This window comes from Dermacentor albipictus, chromosome 8, assembly GCF_038994185.2.
Source record: "Dermacentor albipictus isolate Rhodes 1998 colony chromosome 8, USDA_Dalb.pri_finalv2, whole genome shotgun sequence".
Classification (NCBI taxonomy): domain Eukaryota; kingdom Metazoa; phylum Arthropoda; class Arachnida; order Ixodida; family Ixodidae; genus Dermacentor; species Dermacentor albipictus.
In genome coordinates this window covers 67,591,212-67,612,923 of record NC_091828.1, presented here as the reverse complement: position 1 = coordinate 67,612,923, position 21,712 = coordinate 67,591,212, and the positions used below count along the sequence as shown (strand labels likewise).

The following is a 21,712-nucleotide window of genomic DNA, read 5'->3' as shown; positions in this document are numbered from 1 at the left end:
AGATTACCTCCAAGATATGGTGCATAGCCCGCAAATGGACGCGCATGCTAGGAGGAGAGGGCACGTATGTGCCATTCCTGTCATCCCCTCTTCTAGCGTGTGCTTGATCACGTTTACTCCCTTGCCATCCCCCTCGCACAGAATTGTCTACCCCCAAGTGGTGCAAGCTGCCATGCACCCGGCAGCCTCCACAAGTTCTTTGCCATAAAGGACGCCTTAAGTAACGTTTGCCTCGACTAATATTTTGATAGCTTTTTGCTAGATTTACAAGCCATGCAGTCTCCAACGACATGCTTAGAACCAGTGTTGCGGAATGGGCGCCCCCATTCCTTTCCATTCCGGGTATTTGGAACTTGCTGCTATTCTATTCCGTTTAATTCCTTGGAATGAGAATACATAGCCCATTCCCACTCCGGGAATGGCCGGACAGTTCAAATCCATTCCTGTAATTCTTCAACATAGGAAAGGCATCTTGGTAATTTTATCGAGTTACCGATGAAAGCCCCATAAATCTGATGTCATAAGGTGCCTTAAGAACTGCAAAAATATGCAAAACATGTTACCAGGGTAGAGGGATAGTATTTTGGTGACGTATCTCGTGCAGTACAATCACAACCAACCAACCACAGAACAACCAAAGGCAGTTCTTCCGCTACCTATAGTATATACATGCTAAGCATGTTTTGCTTGTGATGTTTTAATATTGTTTAAGCTTAAATGTGTTAATGCTAAAATGACGACATGGCATATTTTTGCTTAGGTGTCCTCGGGATTTTTAAATGCTGCAATAAAGGTCGCAAGTAGTGCAAGGTGCAAAAAGAAACATTTTTGTTTTGTTCAATTCATTGACATTTTACAACAAAATGTCATGAGCTAAATGGGCGCTTCGCCGTTTAGTTTAGCGCATTTAGCGCTTCGCCATCACAAAGATGAGCTGCTTGAAAGAGGATCTTGACAACCGATTTCACTTTCCTGTCATTATCAGGGATGCCGTAGAAAGCATGCATTCCACGTCAGCTAACGTCGCATTCACAGTGAAAACTGCCCTTGTGAAATGGGAAAGCAAGGGAAAGTGACTAGCATTCGCCTTCCAATAGGTTAGGGGCTTAGCCATGTCTGCTTAAGTTCCCTCTGTAAGGTAAGGAGAAATTTTTCCTGCAATGGATCCAGGCGTATTGTTTTTGTGAGCATTTTCATTTTGCCTGATGTCTTCAAACATCAGTCTGCTTGGCCCTGCTTCAGAGTCTGCATTAGCGACGGTGCTAGCGTTGTCCTGCCCTAACAAAAGAGGCCGCCTCCCCAGCACAGCAGAACGCATCTGCGCGGCGCCAGCTTCAGTTCATATTTAGACAGTTTAGCCTTCTTGCATTCGTGCAGAGTTTCTGTCAGGCATGGATGACTCGAAAAAGTGGTAACGAGCCTTCGCGTCATTTGCAGCTGCAAGTTCCACCTCGTCGCATCACGAGATTCCAAATGCAGACCGGCCACATTCAACACTTCCGTGTCGGCAGTGCTTTTGCGTATAGATGCAACGATGGCGCCGCAATTTTTGTACAACTTCCTTCAGCGTTTGGGTCTTAAAATAAAGTGAGGACGACAATTGGTGAATATTGCCACTGCAAGTACAGGTAGTGCAAACGGCAAACATACAATGCAATAGAGTTTCAAAAAGAGAATACTGACATATGTAATTGTGTACTATTGCACTCGACACACTGACACTCTTCAAGACTGCATTAGACAAAATAAAATGGGGACAGGCACAGCCGTTTTCTCCAGCACTACGATAAACTGAGTCCACATTAATGCGTAGGTTGCACCTTCCTGTTCTTTAGGAATAAATGTCGTGCACGTAGCGCCATGGCTATGGCACTACGGCTGGTATTATCTTATTGAAATGGGCTTCGTAATTCAAAGAAACATCCTAGCAGCAGAGTGCCGCCTTGCAGTCTGTTCTTATATGCCAGGCAACTTTGTTTGCAGGGAGAGCGATTTGTACTAGAAGGAATCACGTGCCAGGTGCAGACGTCCCAGTACGGGTATGTGTTGCCCATCGCCACTCTGAACAGCAGCAACGTCAACGTACGAGATGGTAATTTGAGAGATCGCCCGACGTTTGTGTGCATGTGCGACTATGAGGGGGTGTGCGAGAGAGAAGCAGGAAGTGCAACAGCAGGAAAAGGAGAAGGATTATGAGGACAAAGAAGTGGTGGTAGTGGTTACCAAACCTCCTCTTGGAGGTGCAGATGCGAACGTCCATGCGGTTGCCAGGCGGCACAACGCATGCGCAGCTGGGCCGGCTTCCCGCCCTTTACCTTTCATTGCTGCAGGCGCAGTGTGAGCCATCGCTCCTAGATGGCGCCGCCGTCCCGCATTCGAGTGCGAGCCATTCGGTTAGAATGCATGAGTAGCAGCAGGCAACCAATGTCAGCGAGAGGGGCGCAAGGGTGTTTGCAAAGAAAGCTTCGCTTTAAGAAAGTGTGAAAATTTCACTAAAGTTGTGCACTGCATTACAGCTATAGACTTGCATTGTCAGACTACTATTGCGCTAGCAATTACGTAGACACTCTGGGTAACCTTTTGCCGTTGTCGCCGTGAGGTTCCATTTAAACTCGAAGCGCGATAAGGTTGTGGCCACACGTCATATGCTGTAGGTATGAGGGTGAGCCAAGAAGGATACTGCCTTGATGCGACGGCGCGTGGCGTCACCGCGCACGTCCTATCTTGGATGTGCTCGGCGGTGGGTTTGAGGCAAAGCGACTTGAAATGGCTGATGGCTTCGTGTGCGCTGTGTTTTCGCGCGCCTATTCCCGTTGAAGTGGCAGCACGAAGGGGAAGGAATTCGTTCGCCGCTGCTGCCTCTCTTCATCCCGCCAGTATTAATGCTTAAGCCTTTAGTGGCTCATGAGTGTCCATGCACAGTCCGTGGTGGACGCAGGAAAGCGGTGATCAATCCCAGCCGGTGACACCGCGCTTGCACATCCCATGCTCGCGGCCACGACGGCGTCCGTTCGCAGAACAGTTCAGACAACAGCAACAGAGGCAGTCATAGATAGGCTTTCGCCTATCGCAGCTTTAGCTCAGCAGAGTGCCCATAGATTTTTCTGACCGCAAGTGTACGTCTGCGCTCATCGAGTGAGATGTGTTCGTGTTTGCCTCTGTGCGCGTGACACCATGCTTGTAAAGTTACGTAGTTTGCAGCAATTTGTATAGCTGATAAAATAACTAACCCTACTTCGTATCTAGCTGTCTAATAATTTGTTATCGCAATCAAAGCTTTGCCTTTCGGGTGAAACCACGACATTTTCTTTAATCCACTGTAGGATGAAGGCTTCCATCGTCAGCCTATTATTGCGATAGCAATTACGTAGACACTCCAGGTAACCTTTCGCAGTTGTCGGCGTCGCCGTGAGCTTCCATTCTCGGTGAACTCCAATTGTCCTTGTCTTGCGAGAGCTGACCCCACCTAGTTATCACACCACGTGATCTGTGCCATCTCCTGCGCCTTCCTTCTCTTGGTACCCATTCTGTAACTCTAGCGCACCACCGGTTATCTTGCCTACACATTACTCGGCCTACCGGACTCCATTTTTTCCCTCTTAAATAGTTATCGGCTGCACCCGTTTGCTTTCTAATCCTGTCTTGTGATATGATGCCTTACTTTTTTCGTGACGGAGATGAATGGCGGAGATGAAGAACAAGCAGCTACCGCGGCGTGACACGAAGCTCCACTCTGCAAAATTGGATTCGGATTAAGTGTACCGGCAATATTATCATTTGGGGCATTGGCACTAGGCTATGGTCACAGATACGTTTGTTGCGCAGTGTTTCATTTTTTAACTGAAACAAAACGATTACCCTGTGAATTTGTGTAGCTTTATTCTACCTATCCGATCAACATTCACTTCTTTAACTGAAATTGGTTTCACCAAGTTCTTTATTAAAATTGTGCTAAACAACCCCAGGTGGTACAAATTTCCGGAGTCCCCCACTACGGCTGGCCTCTTAATTAGATCGTAGTTTTGGCATGTAAAACCCCATAATTTAAAAGGCCCCTGAAACGGTTCGTACAAATTTTGTATAGGCGTAGAGTACTGCTAAAGTTAATCATTCGCGCCACAATTTGCGTGAAACGTCTCGTATTAGGAGAGCTACGGACGAGTACAAGTTTCCCTCCTCCGTAGTCATGCATTGAAGAACGCCGCCTCCTCCTCGCGCGCTCTGGCCGAGGCCGACGCCACATCGCTATTGGCCTAATAGCATCACGTGGCTCTCGCGCCGTGCTTCAGGGCCATTTTTGCTCGTGAAAGCGTTTACAGAGTGGCGAGGAGCGCATGTTGGCGCCATTGCTACGCTCGTGCAGTGTAGGCGTGGAGGGAGCGTGAAAGAGAGGCGAAACGGGGAAGAGCGAAGGCGGAGGAGGAGAGTGTCGCTACTTAATGAAGTTTCAGGGACTTTACAAGTGATCTGGGTTAAGCTCCGCCTTCATTGGCTCTGCATAATGATGGAATGTCCTGCCGTCGAGTTCCAGTTCTCTAGGAGCGAGTGCGCGAAGCCTCTCCGAACCCTCCAAACTCTCCGCCAGCTGCTTGGCAGTGGACCCCAAGCGAGAGCTTCTGTTGCAGTACCGAACGTCTCTGGTATTCTTGTAATCACAGGTGAGCTGGACATTTCAACGGATGGCTGGAAGCAAAACTCAAGCTGATCAAGGAGGGGAGGGGAGGGAAAACTTCTTGGCGCTGGCGACTGGAGACTTCTCTTCAGCAAGGGTGGGCCCCTATTCCAAGGCTCCACCAACGTTAGTAGAACAGCTTCAGTTTTAAAACTCCGCGCTGTTGCGCGGAACCGCCACCCGCCCGCGCCTTCGTGGCGCTGCAGTCGCGCCCAGCTTCACTTCCTCACTAGCCGGCTACGCGGAAGGGCTGGCTAAGCACGCGGTGCAGCGCTGGTCTATTCTGTAGTTCGTTGTTGACGGCAAATTTCATCAAGCATGTCATCCGCGAAACTGTAGACTCCGACGAGTTTGTTTAGGATATCAGCAGACGATGCCGACGTGCTGCGTACCTGGCTGCATAAGCGGTTATCGGAACGATGCCGACAGGTCCGCGCGCCACTTTTTTTGTGCTCCCAGCAATGCCACGCTTCGCTCGGCGTGGAACAGAGCGATTCCTCGTGCCGACCGAGAACTCTCTGCGAAGTCTAAGGTGTGTGATTTACACTTTCACGAGCAGGACATATTGAAGTGTTATGTACATGTTATTAACGGACAAAGGGTTGAGATGCCACGAGGCAAGTGGACACTTGCCGAAGGTGCGGTGCCGAAAGTGTTCCCGAACCTACCCTCGTACCTGTCGAAGCCGCCTGAAAAAAAACGCAAACGAAGAGAGGAGAACACTGGAAAAGCGATTGGTCGCACCTTGTCACATTCAAGTGGGGGACAATGTGAAGACGCGCAAGAAGCGCAGATCGTTTACAGCCAAGGCTCCAGTCTCGATGCCCCGAAGGAAGTCACGTTAAGTGAAATGGAAAGCGTACGGCTACCGTCTTTGTGGCGGACGATTACTCTAGAGGACATAAATGGCAAATATGTCGTGTTTTTCACTCTCAAAACAGAAGAAAGGCTCCCTCAAATTGAAAAATGTGTTGCAGTGGGGACTGAGAATAGAGCTACGGCAAGTGGTTTCGGCCATGTGATCGCGGCGTTCAAGAACGTGTGTATCCGCACATTGGATGACCTAGCCATTCTAATAGACAGAGTTGACGGGCTCAATGTCTGTCATGGGCTAGAAGCAGTAAACGGTACGAGCGCTCCACGCAGGTGCAAGGTGCTCACTTCTGAAGCGATGTGCAACCCGTGCAAAAAGAAAATGAGGGAGCAGGAAATTCAAATGGCTCAGAAGCGAAAAAGAGCGTCGCACAGACAAAAAAAAGATAAAAAATCTTCAGAAGAAAGCAATAAGGGCTGCATATGCACGAGTTTCTTTTATGACCGAGATAGACAAGCTAAAGAAGCAGCTAGCAAGCCAACAGCCTACGGCGATCGAGGAGGCACTGAGTTCACTACCACAAGTCCAAAAACTTGCATTTCAGACCTCACTGCAGCAGGTGAAGGCAAAAGGTCCTCAAGGTGTTCGATACACAAGAATGTGGGTAATGAACTGTCTCCTGCTTCGCATCGCAAGCCCGAAAGCTTATAACCTTCTGAGAAACACGAAGCTGCTTCCTCTTCCAACGACCAGCCGGCTAAACCAAATTCTGTCTGGTGTTCCTTGCGAGTACGGATACAATGAGGTTGCACTTGAGACAATCAAGGCCTTTTTCAAGGACGTACGTCCTATCGAGCGGTGCGGCACTCTTGTATTGGACGAAATCAAGCTGCGGGAGTCGGTCGATTTCAACAAATCAACTTTGAACTTTGATGGGTTCGTGAGCTTTGGGAGCCATTCAGGGGAGCAAGTCGCAGCTGACCATGCTCTAGTGATCATGTTCATACCACTTTTTCATAGGTGGGTGCAGCCAGTAGCCAGCTTTGCTACTAGAGGCGCTGCCCCAGGCTTTGAACTGGCCAAAATAGTTATGGAGTCTGTGCTGAAACTGGAGCGCTATGGCGCTACCATCATAGCCGTCGTGAGTGACGGCGCTGGGAACAACAGGTCGATGTGGAGTCACCTTGGGATATCAGGCAAGCTGTCACAACCAGTCAACAAGTGTCCGCACCCGACCCTTGAAGACGGACGTTCTCTTCACTTCTTGTGCGACGTTCCACATATTGTCAAGTGTGTGAGGAACCACCTTTTGACCCACACGCATGGAAAGGTAATTAACATCCATTCAACTTTTGCAAAATTTGGCACCTGTGAAGGTTACTATGTTTTAGAACGTCAACGCTTGATTTTTGTTATATTCTTTGTAGGCTGGCTCTGACATGGTGAGCTTCGAGCACTACAGAAAGCTTCACGACACTGAGGAAAAAAAACAGCTAAAGGTTGTTCCAAGGCTGACGGCATCTCACGTTAATCCGAAGAAGCTCCAGAAGATGAACGTTCGCCTGGCAACACAGGTAGTACCTGGGTAGTACCATAGTGTGCCTTCTGCTTTGTATAGTTTTTTGCAGTTGCTGTGTTGGCACGTCAGCGGCAAAATAAATGTCTTGACATGTAGAATGTCCACTCTGATCGCGGGTGTTAACTTAAATATTTTAGTAATAGTGAATGCTACACTCAGCTCTTCAGCAGGAGCGTCGCTTTGGGCCTGAAGTTCTACCGGGAGCAACGAATGCCTGGCTTTGAGGGAACGGAAGGGACGGAGAGCTTCACAAAGCGGATGAATGACCTCTTTGATGCTTTAAATGCCAAGTGCCCAGCCGAAGGCATACGCAAGAATTCGCCCCAAATCAAGGTACAAGGAAGTTTTTATGCGCTCAGCGTCTACTACATTAAACAGATGGGTTACATGCCATTTTACTTTGTCATCCAGGTGATCATCGACTTCCTTGAAATGCTGAACTCAACAGAGAAGGAGAGTGTTAAGAATAACACAAAGCTGTTTGCCTCCCAAATGACGACCGAATCTCTTCGAGTGACACTAATGTCAGTCCTCGACGTTATCACTTGGCTACATGACAAGGGCGTCAGATACGTCTTGACTGCGAAGCTTAACCAGGACCCGCTAGAGGTAACACTTATTTCTTTGTTTTGAAATAACTGTTCTCTTTAAAGCGAAGCTTTATATGCCTAAGCGAAATCGTATATGACTAGGCGAAATCGCGTGTGAACAGAAAACTATCATCAGCAGGATTAGCTCGAGCACCGTCGTCGTCTTCCGCAGCTGGCAGCTGCGTTGCCGTTCATCATTCCAGCGTAGAATTTCACTTCTCTTCTGTCGTCGTAATGTGGAGGCAGCGTTTAGGGGGGTATGAGCCATTGCTTAAGGGAGTATGAGCGTCTCATTGTCTTACGTAACGGACAGATTTAATTTTGAAGAAATTTAATTTCGAAGAATCACAAGCGGCAAATGGCGGGCGAAGGCTGCTAAACACACTGCCGAGCAAACTCGAGACATGGAACGCAAGCGACAACGGCGTACTACGGGCATACCGTCAGTGACGTCGTTCTCTCCATCGCAGCCCATTGTGTGCGTAACCTCATAATTGAGAAATACATTAATGAGCCCTCGGCCTTAACCCATTGATAAACACAGGGGTCGCACGTTTCACCTTCGCTGGTTAACCATCTTCACGGAATGGAAGAGCGGACAATGTCTTTTTTTTTTTTGGCTTGTGTGTTCAAAGACTGACCTCATCTGTCTTTTTGTAGCGCTTCTTTGGCGTGGTGAGGAGCTTCGGTGGGGATGAAGATCACCCTACAATCACGCACTTTGGCCAGATCTTCAGGCTCCTGAGCCTTTACACACCACTGAAGATGCAAATGAAAGGCAATTGCTCCGGTGATGCTGACCCGGTTCTTGTGACTGTGGAGGAGAGCCTAAGCACAAAGACGTTGGAGGCGTTGTCCCGAAAAAAAGACCGTCAGCGGAAGCTGGCCATGTTGATAAGCCAGATTGTACTGCGGGAGGAGGTAGACAGTGACTCACCCCAACAAAGCGGCAGTCGCCCTTTTATATCTGCAGCTGTTCTCCACTATCTTGGCGGCTACGTTGTTAAGAAGGCTACCAAGATGACGGACTGCAGTGACTGCCATGCGACTTTGGAAGCTGCATCAGACGTTCCACCTACAGCCATTCTCACCGAACTTAGGTCATTTGTGCCTGGTGCTTTGAAGCACCCGTCTGGAGCCCTAACATCTATGCTGTCAGCCATTGAATGTATTATAGAACGGCAAACAAAGTCAAACAAGGTGTTTGGTGACCTGTTCTGGGCCATCTTGGAAGAGCTGTCAGACCATACGCTTAGTCGTGTGGGGTGCCCCTTGCACTTTCAGGAAGTGAGTGCACGCATCATTAAATTTTATTTAGTCACGCGCATGAATTTTTATGCAAGGTTCCTGGAGCAGCGGCGGGGATCCAGTCTTGAACTAAAGGCAGCGAGGAAACGGGCCAAGCTGCTGTAGCTGGAGTTGGTTTCCACGTCGGCGCTAATCATTTGCCCAGGTTACGTCATTTGTAACAGCGTCAGTCTTAGCTATATATGTGGGTCATAACGATTTTTTTACTTCATTTTCTTTAATAAAGCATTCATAAAAAAATATAAAATGGTTGATAAGAAAGCTGTGCTGTTATTTTTGCGGATAATAAATTTGGTCTCGCTAGTTGGCATATAACTGCCTCAGACCAAAGTGTTAATTAAGGACGTAAAAACAGTGAGGAAACATGACAAGCTGCTCTAGGTTAGAAGTAAACTGCGTGAAACGTTAAGACGACAGGAAGAAACATTTAGAAACGCATCTTCTGCGCTTCGCTGTATGTGTTTCTTCCTTTCGTGCAGTTGACCGTTCCTTCAGTATGAACCAACTCGACCGATAAATCTTATTGCTGTAGGTGGATGCCGCTTTGTCATGGTATGACTGATTCGGACAAAGGGGAACGCCAGGGAGCGTGAAACACGCGCTAACTGCCCGTCTGCACGAGCTCAAGGCTGCGGCGAGGCGTCTGCAGTGGAGCGCGATGGAACGGCGCTGCCATCTGGCGGCTGTCACAGAAGTGGCGACAGCGGCTGTAAGCGCGCGGGCGGGGAGTTTTACAACTGAAGCTAGTCTAGTAACGTTGGGCTCCACTGAGTCGCGCTGCATCGCTCGCGTGCTGCACCAACGCCTCCTTTATTTGGCTGCACTAGGGCCCTTTGGGCCGTGAGCTCGCTGCTGGTGAGCCGACTCTCCCATTGCTCCGCACTCGGGTGTTCGTGTTTGTGGAATGCTTTGTTGCGTTCGCACTCCCAGGTGATGTGGTAGAGTGTATGTTTTGCACCGCACCAAGGGCAGGTGGCCCTGTATTGTGTCGGAAACATCTTATTGAGCACGTGTAAGTTGGGGAAGGAGTTTGCCTGTAGTCTGCGCCAGCTGGTCGCTTCCTCCTTTGAGAGATCTTTGTGTGGTGGCGGATATCTAATTCTAGTTCCTCTATGTAAGTTCAGGGTCTCTGCGTATCCCCCCTCGCAAGCCTGTAGGTGGGTCTCCGGGGCATTCGACCACCCAGCTCGGAACGCTTCACCTCGAGCTAGGCTGTCTGCCCTTTCGTTCCCCACTATGCCTACGTGACCCGGGATCCAGATTAGTTTGTGTCGGGGCTTTTCCTTCTCGGCGGAGGTGGCTCCGCTGAGTATTCTGAGGGCAGTTTTGCTGATTCTGCCTCTCGTGTAGTTTCTGCACACCTCTTTTGAGTCCGTCAGTATGTTGAGAGATCGGCCTGTTCTATAACCTTCCGCTGCCGCCAGTGCTACGGCAATCTCCTCGGCCTCCGCTGTGCCAGCGACCTTTGCTGTGGCATACGTGATCGGGTTTCCTTCCCTATTAACCACTACCGTCGCGGCTACGCGTTCTCTTCCGTGTGGATATACGGCGGCGTCCGTGTATACTGTATTGTCTAGCTGGGCTAGCGTTCTCTCAACATATTCGGCCCTAGCTTTTCGCCTGTTTTCGTGTAAGTTGGGATCCATATTTTTTGGCAGTGGTCCCACATTAATGGTTTTTCTGAGGTGGTCCGGTACGTCCGCGTATCTGTCTGCCAGTCCGCTCGTATCCCGACCCAATCTCCTCAGGAGCGCTCGTCCCGTAGGGTTGCCTCTGAGTCTCGCGGTTTGCGTACCCAGCAGAGCCTCGGCGAGCTCGCTGAAGGTGTTGCTGATGCCCAGCTGGAGCAACTTCTCGGTAGACACAGAGCCGTCTTGTACACCTTCCTGAGGATGGTGTCTGCTTGCTCTCTTTCTGCCTTGGTCGTCACGTGGTACGGCAGGGAGTACGTGACTCGGCTGACAATTAGGCTGTTGACTAGCTTCAGAGTGTCTTCTTTCATTCCGTATCTCTTTTGGGACACCCTATTGATCATGCGGCCCACCTGTTCCGCCGCCTTGCTCAGCAGGCTAATGGTGTGGCTGCACTTCCGGCTGCCTTGTAGCCACATGCCCAGGATCCTAATCATGTTCTTCTCCGGGATGTTGTGTCCCTCGAGGGTCACCTCCAGTGTCGCTTGCGTTGGGTGCTTGCCGACCCTGAGGAGCTCCGACTTCTCTGTGGAGCATCGCAGTCCCCTTTCTCTGGTGTAGTTTTCCACGCACGTCGCCGCTTCCTGCAGTTTTTCTTGTTTCTCTCTGAGGGATCCTTGGGTGACCCAGATTGTGACGTCGTCGGCGTATATCGCGTGCTGGATGCCTCGGATCTCCTTAAGTTTTCTTGCCAGGCCAATCATTGCCACGTTGAAGAGGACGGGCGATATGACAGATCCTTGGGGTGTGCCCTTGCATGGCGTGGGGAAGACGTTGCTTCTCAGCTCGCCCAGCCCCACCGTCGCCGTTCTGTTGCTCAGGAAGTCCCTGACGTAATCGTGCACTCTCTTCCCGCAGTTGGTGTTGTTGATGCCCTCCATGATGGCCGCGTGGCTCACGTTGTCGAAGGCCCCCTTTATGTTGAGGGCCATGACGACGTTTTCGCCCGTTTTCGGCATCGTCTCGAGCACTTCCTCCTTGAGTTGGAGCAGCACGTCTTGCGTTGAGAGGTTGGCTCTGAAACCGTACATGCTGTCCGGGTACCATCGCTCGTTTTCCAAGTGCGACTGGATTCTCTTCGTGATCACTTTCTCGTACAGATCAAGGAACTTTAGCGAATACGAACGTGAGCGGCCTGATTGGTCTTCACGGTCCAGCCACTTGTTGCCGCAGAGCTTAACCAGCCAAACAAAGCGCTAATATTGCTCTAACCAAGTGCAAAACATTTACTAAAACAATGTGTTAACAATTACACTCCTGCGAAAAATTTGCCCAGCAGCAAAGAAGAATACTGTGTGTGGTTGAGCTCTGTGCCACCAGGAGGCTGCACCATGAAGACTTCACATTTGCGCTTCTGCTCATCCTGTGAAACAACACGGTCAGACAACCAGGCTCTGTCCCCTTGCGCTTGCGTTTACCTTAATACCGGACTCACGAAACGCTACTGCGTTAGTATTCTTCCAGTGTAAAGTGACGGCTGCAAACGTGCAAATCCTGGCACTGATTGGATAGTGGCAGTCCAATGTGTTGCAGCCAGTCCACTCGTCTGCTGCCTTGCAGGACACGATGTCGCAGCTGGACATATTTCCAATTGTTACGTTTGCAGTTCACAATGCAACAAAGTCGAATCGTAGTGCTCGCGAAAAGACAGACCGACACTGACCGCGGAGCTCTCGTCAAGACGGAGCACATTGTAAAACAAGCAGACGATGCTTGCCGTGTGCTGGAAGTGCTTAGGTGTAGTGAGAAATTGTTCTTGTGCATTCTTTTTCTGCTACTTTCTTTTTATAGAAACAAATTAACTAACATTCCAACTATTACGAACATTATTTGTTCACCATAAAGGTGGAAAAATGATCAATGACGTACCCTGGGCAGCCAATCGGATAGCTCGTCCTACTGATGTCAATTGGGTGATTTACGTCGTATGGGTATGGGTGGCTGAAAATTCTGCCGGGCAGTGACGTACATTTTTAAAACCTTGTACTAAATTACACGCTTTATGCAGAGCACTTAGATGCGTCAATTAAGGATCAAAAGGACCTATCCTAACGAGTCAGCATGTTTGTACAAAATCGTTTATCCCCTTGACTGTAACCTCTTTTAAACCCTTCAGTCAGTCTGATTACTCGCTCGCACACTAGCCTAGCTATTCCGATGTCTTCTTTTATACTTTCATACTTTTCTTGCACCGTCTCTTTCTACATCCTCGTTCAGTTGCATTTATACACTGTATCTCATTTTCAGTTAATTTTCTTGAGCCACCTCCTGCCGCACGATTTTTGGCCTATCCCTTTTAGTAGGTATGGGCCAATACAGAGGTTCATCATCATCATACAGCGACACAGAAACAGCATGCCATTCAAAGCAAAGGAGAAGCAGGTGCCCAGCCTGCACAGAAGAAATGGACGTTCTCGGATGCATTGATCTCAAAGGGGATCGTAAAATAGTTCTATATATTGATAATATGAAATATAAAAAATATATAAATTTGATGTAACTGGGCTCGACTGCAGCTTGAATACTTCAACTAAAAGTGCAGTGAAAAGCATTAGAGAAATGGTGTTTCCTTGCCTTAAAGACAAAGATATCGGCTTATAGTACAGTGACAAACATGAAAACAAAGTGAGTGCAACTGGTGCTTTTTTTTTCACATTTATTATCCAAACTGTTCTCAATTCCACGTGGCAGTGCTGAAGGTTTTCGTTCACATCTGCAGACCACTCAAAGTCCGGTACAGCTGGAACAGAGAAAAATATTTTTTTTAAAATTTTCACAAATTAAATTGGAAAACAGCAAGCATGTTTTGTTCATGCAACCATTTTGAACAACGATCAGCAAGTTATGAGTTCAATCTCTGTCACCTTGAAACTGCAACCAGAACACAACCATAAAAGACAATTAGAAGTAACATGATCCTGTCCGTTAGTACTTTTACTCAGCGTTACTGCATGTGCAACCTAAGTATATTGCCCATCAGGGAAAATGTCTGGATTGCATATAAAAATCATGCCTGCATGGTGAGGAATGTGTTTAAATGCCACACTAAGCTATTCGGGCTCTTTCTGAAGTACCAATTACAGGCGCTGATGTGCATTTTGCGGGATTCTCATCCATGCTCTTGGGACAAAGGAATGACAACACAGTAGTGCAAACAGTCACAAGGGCATTTATTGCACCTTTCATAGATCAATGCCCGCTAGCGGAGTTGCTATCCACAAAACATGCCGATGGGCGCACGACAAATTGAGTAAGTCCGGCTCACCGCGACCGGATAACGAGCGAGTATGTTCGCCTCATGCTGGACACCAATGCCTGGTCGTTCGCGCGTATGGTCCCGCAAACGGTGGTGCGTTCAAACGAGGCCTTGCGAGACGGTCTTGCAGAAGCATGGATCGGTGCACACGCAGAACATCCTCGCCGCTTAATGACCCTGAGCCAAAGAGGAAGAGCCTTCTCCTTTCCGCACCCAAGTAAACCCGCCGTTAGGTGGCATTAGCAGCGCAATACTTGCGCCATCTTTCATACTGCGCTTCAACCACACCGACTGCCGCGGGCATCAAGCCATGCGACGAAGCCTGATTACAGGAGAAGGGAGCTATGCGGGAAAACAGCATATCAGGGGACGCATGAGAGTCTCGCATCCCCAGAGTTTACAGTTAAACCTCAATATAATGCACTTGAGTGTACTAACTTTTTATAACCTTTTGTCGATAGAACACCATATATTTAGGACCTCAATATAAAGAAGTGTGTATACTATTTCAGGGGACACAGCTTGAACTGGCGGACTGGGCGGAGAAGGCCAAGCAGGCCCAGGGCCTTACTTGACCCCTATCCCTCAGTCACCTCCCCCTTTGCCCTTCCCCTTTTCAATGAAGTTTACCACCACCACCATCAGTATAACGAAATTCGCCTCCACCGCAAAGGAATGCCGAGACAACAAAAGGAAACTTCCGCAGGAGCAGATGGTCAAATGATTGATTTACAAGTGGCTGCATATAAATGCACCTCTAAAATCACGCGCGGCATGACAAAAGTGACTGCCAATGTGGAGCTGCATCATTTTCCGTATCAAGTCCAAGTGCGATGAGATCCTATTGCACCTTGTGCTTTAAGTGCGAGGGTAAGACTAGAAAGATGGTCGCTTCACGATTCCTGCACGAGCAAAGAGAGAAAGAGGACAAAGAGATTGAACTCACGGTAACGGCAATCAAGCACGCGCGAGGGGCGGAAGGGGGAGGGGGTAAGTAGGCACATCGAGATTTTTGCTATGCATCTCGATCGTGGCTGCGCTTGGCTGTTAGTGCGGCTGAGCGCATACACAGCTGTACACCCTGCTTAAGAGGTAATCTGCAGCGTGTGTGACGAGTTGGCGTGCCGAGATGGCGTGGTATCGCGTAAGTAGTCTTCATGCGCGTTTAGTATTGGAAGTTGCGTAATCTCGAGTTTCGGTGACCCGTTCACTCCTCACTGCCGGCGCTTCTCTACTGTGAAGCTGTTCATGCGGACCCTGTGCAGTTGTTGCCGGACTTTGGTAAGAAGAGGCCACGTGAACTAGTGGATGAGGAAAAGAAGAGCTCACCATGGGGAAGGGGTTGGAGTGACCCCTTTCCCCTTGTGAGAATGCTACCTCATACGCGAATCTTGTACGGTTACATGGTGCATTTTCAACGATCTTGCCAGATCGGCATTAAATTTATCGATAATTGAATCCACCCTGCCACGAAAGCAACAAATGTTATGCTGGCGCTTTGCGGCCAATACACAGTGCCAAGAGATTGAAACGCGATACTAGGAGGGCGTGGCGTGGCTTCTTGCGCCAACAAGAGGGCAGCCACGTCAATCATAGAACCAATCCAACCACTCATCAAAGCAATTGCAGGGCCCGCATCTCCAGTGGTGGGCCTTGTGCCTAATATAGGGAGCTTTGGATTAGTGGTTCCACACATTCCATCCCAGCTAAAACCATGTGAAGACCACAGCTTCCAGAGGAAGCTGCCTATCGTGAGCGTCAGCGAGAGTTGGTTCGTGGACGGGCTCATCGTCATAGGGCTGACCCTGAATTGTGCGCCAGAGATGCCGAGTCTAAACGGCAGCGCCGGGAAGCCGATCTCGATGTGTGCACCCGAGACGCGGAAACCGACCCTGTCTTGGTTGTAACACTCGGTCTAAGTAAAACAGCATCGCTGTTCGACCATCTTCACTGACTGGAAGGGGCGGTGGTTTTTTTGATGGTGTCGTGCCAGTGTGGGCCATGCTATCAGCTGCAGAAGCAAAGTGCACGCAAAAGCGTGGCTGGCTTCACTTAATTCGTACCCCCGATGTGAAGATATCATCGACGTGGCAAGAAACCTTATCATTCGTGGCTAACTCCCAAATTTATCAAAATGAATTGTTTTCATATTCGAATTTGCTTTTCTCGATTGCCCAATAATTTGGGAAATTCTGCGGCCCATTTCTGTGTAAGAAAAATCGATCGGCGACTGTAGTTTATTTGCATAAATGGTTGAATTTCAATACAATGAAATTTCAATACAACGAAGCAAACTGTCGATTTTACCTACTTTGTTATATTGAGATTTAACTGTATCTTGACATTTTCTCATTGAGTCTCTCTAACCCTTTAGCTGCCACTCCCAATAAAACTCAGGCACCCAACTTCACACAGCCCCTGCCACTCCCAAGTACAGTCATGTGTTTTCAGCACACTCCTTGCCTCACCAGAAGCAACTAGTTCTAAAAATAACACTGTGTACCTGTTGTGCTATCTATGGAGAGGTCATCTATGCACAGAAAGACCTTGTAAGTTAGGATTCCTAACTGCAAGTGAAGCAAACGTCTCAGTGCTCTGTTGCTCAGTCATGGCACGGCAGCCATGGTGAACCAGTGTAGTGGTGATCCGGCCACACTTTGACAGGCGAAGTGGTTTATAGATACTAGATGAATTATGAATCGGAAAAAAACGATGGAGCACAACCAGTTTTTATGTACTAGCATGAAATGTCTAATGAGCCATTAAAGAAAAAAGAAAGGGGGGGGGAAGGTACTGAGCACTGTTGTAGGACTGAGGACTGTTGTAGCCATGTCCGCCTGTCTGTCCAAACTATGACAAATGAAGTTATGAACGGTCAAAATACTGACATTGGAGAAAATGGCAATGGAAAACTAGCTTCTATGTAGCATGCAACATCCACTTATAAAGGCAACTCAGGTGAATTTTTTTTTTATCATGTTAGGGAAATCATTTCCCTATGCCTTCTGTCATGTTCAATTTACATAGGAATACAGAAATAATTAAAAATAAAAAAATGCACACACACATGCACGCACAAGAGAAGTGCATCATGCCTAAAACTGCATCAAAGAAACCAAAGGGAGAGAAAGTGTGATGAGAGTGGGGACATTTGAACAAGCAGAGGAACAGGAGCATCAAGGGACACATGTTGAAGAAATGTGTCCAATTGTGAAACATATTTCAAACATTATGGTGCTGTATAACTTCCCATGGAGGAAAGAAAAAATCAAGCACTAAGATTGAATTTGAAGGTTATGTCACCACCAAAACTCTGGTGACAGTGGCCAAGTACGGCATAGTTGATCATAAAAAGTCCTTAAACTTCCATTCTGATCCTTAAGAAATCATACAAGGGGCCACGCTATGCACATCACCACCGCCATCTTCATAATTGCCAGCTGTATTTGTATAATGATGTGGATCAAGCTCAATACAAAAAAGGTTTTCTTTTGCCTGCATTTGTTTAAACAACAGCTTCACAAGGTGTCAGCACCACTGTTGCAGTGCCTGTGGTGACAGGATAAGTGCCAACAGAGCGTGGCCATTAAGAAATACATTCGGGACCACGAGTTCTCACATCGACCTCTAAAAGCACACAACTCCTGATTGCGCCACTTGGAGCAGAATTTCGATCAGACCAATATATGTTAAAGAAGTGCCAGAGTTGTCGATTAACTTTCCGGTGGACCTTGAAGCTCAGGTTCGGTATGTACAGTCAAAATACAATTTTTTTTAACTCTCTAAAGGCCACAAAACTGTCCACAAGAATGTATGCATGACCTCTACTGTCTCCAAATCGCCCCAGGTGCATTTTAAATAGCTCTGAAGGCCTGAAAGTACACATATTACGCGTATCGGTGCTTGTACTGTGACAGGAGACGGCAGGTGCACGCACATACATTTAAGGAATACACAATGTGTCCCGTGGCAATGGCCTCTTCCCACTCTTGATATGCTTCACCGCAGTACTTCACGTAGGCTTCACCGCGTAACGCCTGTTACTGAGGCGAAGCTGACTTTCGGAAACCGCATTAAGCAATGTGTCATGCTTTCCGAGCTTCGAAGCCATTCGCGAGGATTACAAAAGCGGAGTTAGCGCCATTGTTGAAAGTGGCAAATTTTTTCAATGAATGCCACAGCAATGAAAAGTAAGAAGCTTGGTAGAGAACGTCGAAGCAGGTAGGCATAGCTTTGCCACAGTGGTGGCTACGGCTGCCAGCAGATTTGTGCGCGAGAGCGCCTCTTCGAGGCAGCGAGATAATCAAAATGGCGGCAGTGGTGGCTTCGATAATGTCAGGAAAATCAGACTGCAAAGGGCTTTTACATCTGAAATTTCAGACATCCTCAGGCATTGACTCTTGGGGGAAGAATTGAATTATCACGCATGTCAGAAAAATCGGGCGTCTGGAAAAATCGTTCGTTCACTGTAGTGAAATTTCTACAACTGGCAAAGAGAGGATGAATGTCTGGAAAACAAGAATGTCTGTTGCCATGCGAGGCACTGTTCAGAAAGAACACAGTGCTATACATCACGAGGCAACATTTGCGCTGGAAGTCGGCGCTGGCACGTCACCAGAACGATAACTCGCCAGCACGACATGCTCAACGAATTAATATCCCACGGTTGTAACGCCAAGCATTCATTGTGCAATGCCTGGATGACTGGACCATGGATGTCCCTTGATGCCATAAGCCTCCTTAAATCTAAAACTGTCAAGTCCAAAAGTATTTAAATAGCAGCAGTACAATCACATTCAACAATGTGCCAGTGGCGTCTTGAGTGCACTCTCTCAAAACAGACTGAAAACAGACTTGCTTGAGCCTTATCTCATAGACAAAACATTTTCAAAATATTTGTTTGAGCTAATTTTGTATGTTTCGAATATGACATCAATCTTTAGTTATCTCATTTGATAATAATTTTCCGTAAGTTATTCCCTTAGTTTTCAGAACAGTTTCTCATATATTGCTAAACACGATACTTATGGTTTCTGGATGATTCAAGGAGTCCAGTAAAGAACCCTATTAATGTGTCTATGTTAAAACAAGGGTTGAGAAACAATGAAGAAGACTCAGAAAAACATTCCAAGTGCCACCTTCAGAAGTGCTTACAATGCGCAATCCACATTGTGAGTACTTAAAACATGCTGAACTAGCCATTTGCAGCTATTCACAGCTAGAGGAGCTACATTTAAGTTGTGGCATTCGAGTCACTATGAAGGCCGCTAGACTAATTCATTCTACAGGCACAAGCCTGCTTGTGAGCTTGCTTTCAGCTTCCTCATGCTCCTTCTATCCCTGCCTGCTGGCCCTGCTACGCGAAGCCAAAGTCTCGCACGCCAGCAAGTGAGCCTGTGCTGGAGAGGTTTCAAGCTCCAGATCGGCTTGGCTTGGCTCACCTCCTCGAACTTGTGGTACTGGCGGATGTAGAAGTCACCATAGCGCCTGGCCACCTTGGTGTCAGCTATATGTATCATGTCCTGCAAAGGGGACGGCGAGAGAAAGAAGTCGCAACAACTTTAATTCATGGTACGCATGCTGCTTGCAAATAACCTTAAAACTAGTCGCATCAGCATAGTCCAGTGTGCAAACATCATTCAAGTGAATTAGCACTAAGAAAAGACAAGCACACGACGAAGTAAACAAACGTGATGGAGTCGGGTATAGAAAAAGAAAGAATGGCTTCAGATTACAAGTCTACTATATTCAGCTCATTCTTATATTGTTAGCTTGAGGGTTATTTTGTACTTGTGTAGGAAAGGTACAGCTAGGGCCATTATTAAAGGGGACACCCATTAGGAGAGCATGGGTGAATTTCTCGGTGTGAGAGGCCTAGAAACGTCCAACAGATGACATGTGGATGATGGAGCTAGCTCGTCTCCGTCTACCTGCATAGTATACTGACAGCACCTTCTCATGCACCAGCATTCGTCTAGGATAGTCCAGGGACACTGGCCTCCCTCCCATTTTCATTTTTTTTCGTGCAACCCGGTTATAACAATTATCGGTTATAACAATGGAATTTTCGTGGCACTTGAATATTGTTAAAGTGGGTTCCACTGTTTTGTGCAGCATCACAGAAATACACTGAATATACAGATCATGCAAAAAACATCCCCAACACGTTTGGCTTATCAGAAAGTTCAGGCCAACTCCTGTAATCAGAGATGCACCTTAACTTGAAGCTCATGCTTGAACATCGTCAACATAATGCCAGACGTGAACGCGTCGAAGGAAACGCGATGAGCGTCTTGCGCTGTTCACACCAATCACCATCTAGATAAAATCAAACATGGGCTTCAAGTTAAGGCGCATTCCTGAATAAAAGGGTAACCGATTTCATAAAGGGAAGGGCACTATGCAGGCGAGGACAAAAGTTTGCAGGATCTGTAAGCATGTGCCTAAGTGCAATCTCGTGCCCTCTGATGAAGCAAGCACTTGTTGTCATCACATGCCATCACATGGCAGCAGCACATCTTTTCGTGCTTACGTGCTTGCCAAAAACAAAATATTACTGAGTTCTTGCAAGTCGCAAGGCACAATAATGCAGCTTGGCAAAAGCTCGCAGATTCCTCAAAATTTTGGTCCCGCCTGTATACATACTGGTAGTATGTGTTGGTCACTGTACTAAGGCACCAGCCACAGACAAAGCTTGGTTCCAACTCTCTGAAGCGACCTTCGCAATGGCAGTCATCACAGGTGGGTCACCAGAACGGTGACCCATCAATGAGTCACAACCAAAGGATTGATCTCCCACGGGCGTAACTCCAAATGTGCAAGTTGACACATGTGGATGACTTGACCGTGGATAGCCGGGTAGTACTATCCCAGGCAAACGAAATACTACAAAAGAGAAAGCGCAAGGTGGAGTGTCTCTTACTATTGGTAACCCGAGATAGTGATTTTTCACCATTGCCTAAAATACTGCAGGCCCAAAACTAGGCATAGAGGCCAACACAGTCAAACCTCAATACAGTTAAGCCTTGATGTAACGATGTCGGTGAAATGTGCAATTCGCTTCGTTAAATTGAAATTATTTTATGCAGTCGCCGATTGATTTTTCTTACTGAGAGAATTTCTGGACTATCGCGCAATTGGAGAAAGCAAATTTGAATGAGTCAAAAAAAGAAAGTGGTTGAATTTGAGAGTCGACGACAAAATACACAGCTTCATGCTGTGTTGACAACTTCACATTGGCAGTGCAAATCAAAGTCAGCTATGCTTTCAGATGCACTCTGCCCCCGCGGCTGATAGTGTTGCCCACAGTGGGATGACGCCATCATCGTCGGGGAGAGAAGGCCCACGAGATTATTTTTCCTCTCCCCATAGCTTGTGCACCTCCTCCTCTACTCTTCCGAGCCCGGCACTGCGATTGTTCAGCCACCATGGGAACGACGCTCAGTATTTGGATTTGGCCGATTTTCGTGCTTGTGATTCGTTAATTACGCTTTATCTTCCTTCACTGGCCTTAAACTGTAAAGCAATCTATACTTCTTTAAATGCAGAAGGCAATAAGACAGTGCAAACACTCATCATCACTGCCAACTGCAGCGGTTACGTTTGTCCACGCATCCATGGCGTCATGGTTTCAGTATCGGGCTTCTGTTCTAGAGGTCCTGTGTTTGAATCCTGCTGTCGGGCAATTTTAAGAATGTTTGATTAATTATATATATGATGCAGTAATTTCTTGAAAATGACCAGCTTGCAAAGTAACAAAGCCGTTTAAAGCAAGAAAGACACAGTGTAGGCGAATCCGTGCA

At 47.6% G+C, this 21,712-nt stretch overlaps 1 protein-coding gene across 1 annotated transcript in view; it reads right to left on the bottom strand.

Annotated features, from left to right (window-relative positions):
* Window positions 1–13,284: 13,284 nt before the first annotated feature.
* eIF3l (eukaryotic translation initiation factor 3 subunit l) overlaps window positions 13,285–21,712 on the bottom strand; it is a 41,470-nt gene continuing 33,042 nt past the window's right edge. The window contains exons 18-19 of the mRNA XM_065447441.2: window positions 19,352–19,432; window positions 13,285–13,394 (exon numbers count right to left, since the gene is read on the bottom strand). Coding sequence (XP_065303513.1) covers window positions 13,362–13,394; window positions 19,352–19,432 — 114 coding nt within the window. The 3' untranslated portion in view covers window positions 13,285–13,361. The remainder of the gene's footprint in view (window positions 13,395–19,351; window positions 19,433–21,712) is intronic.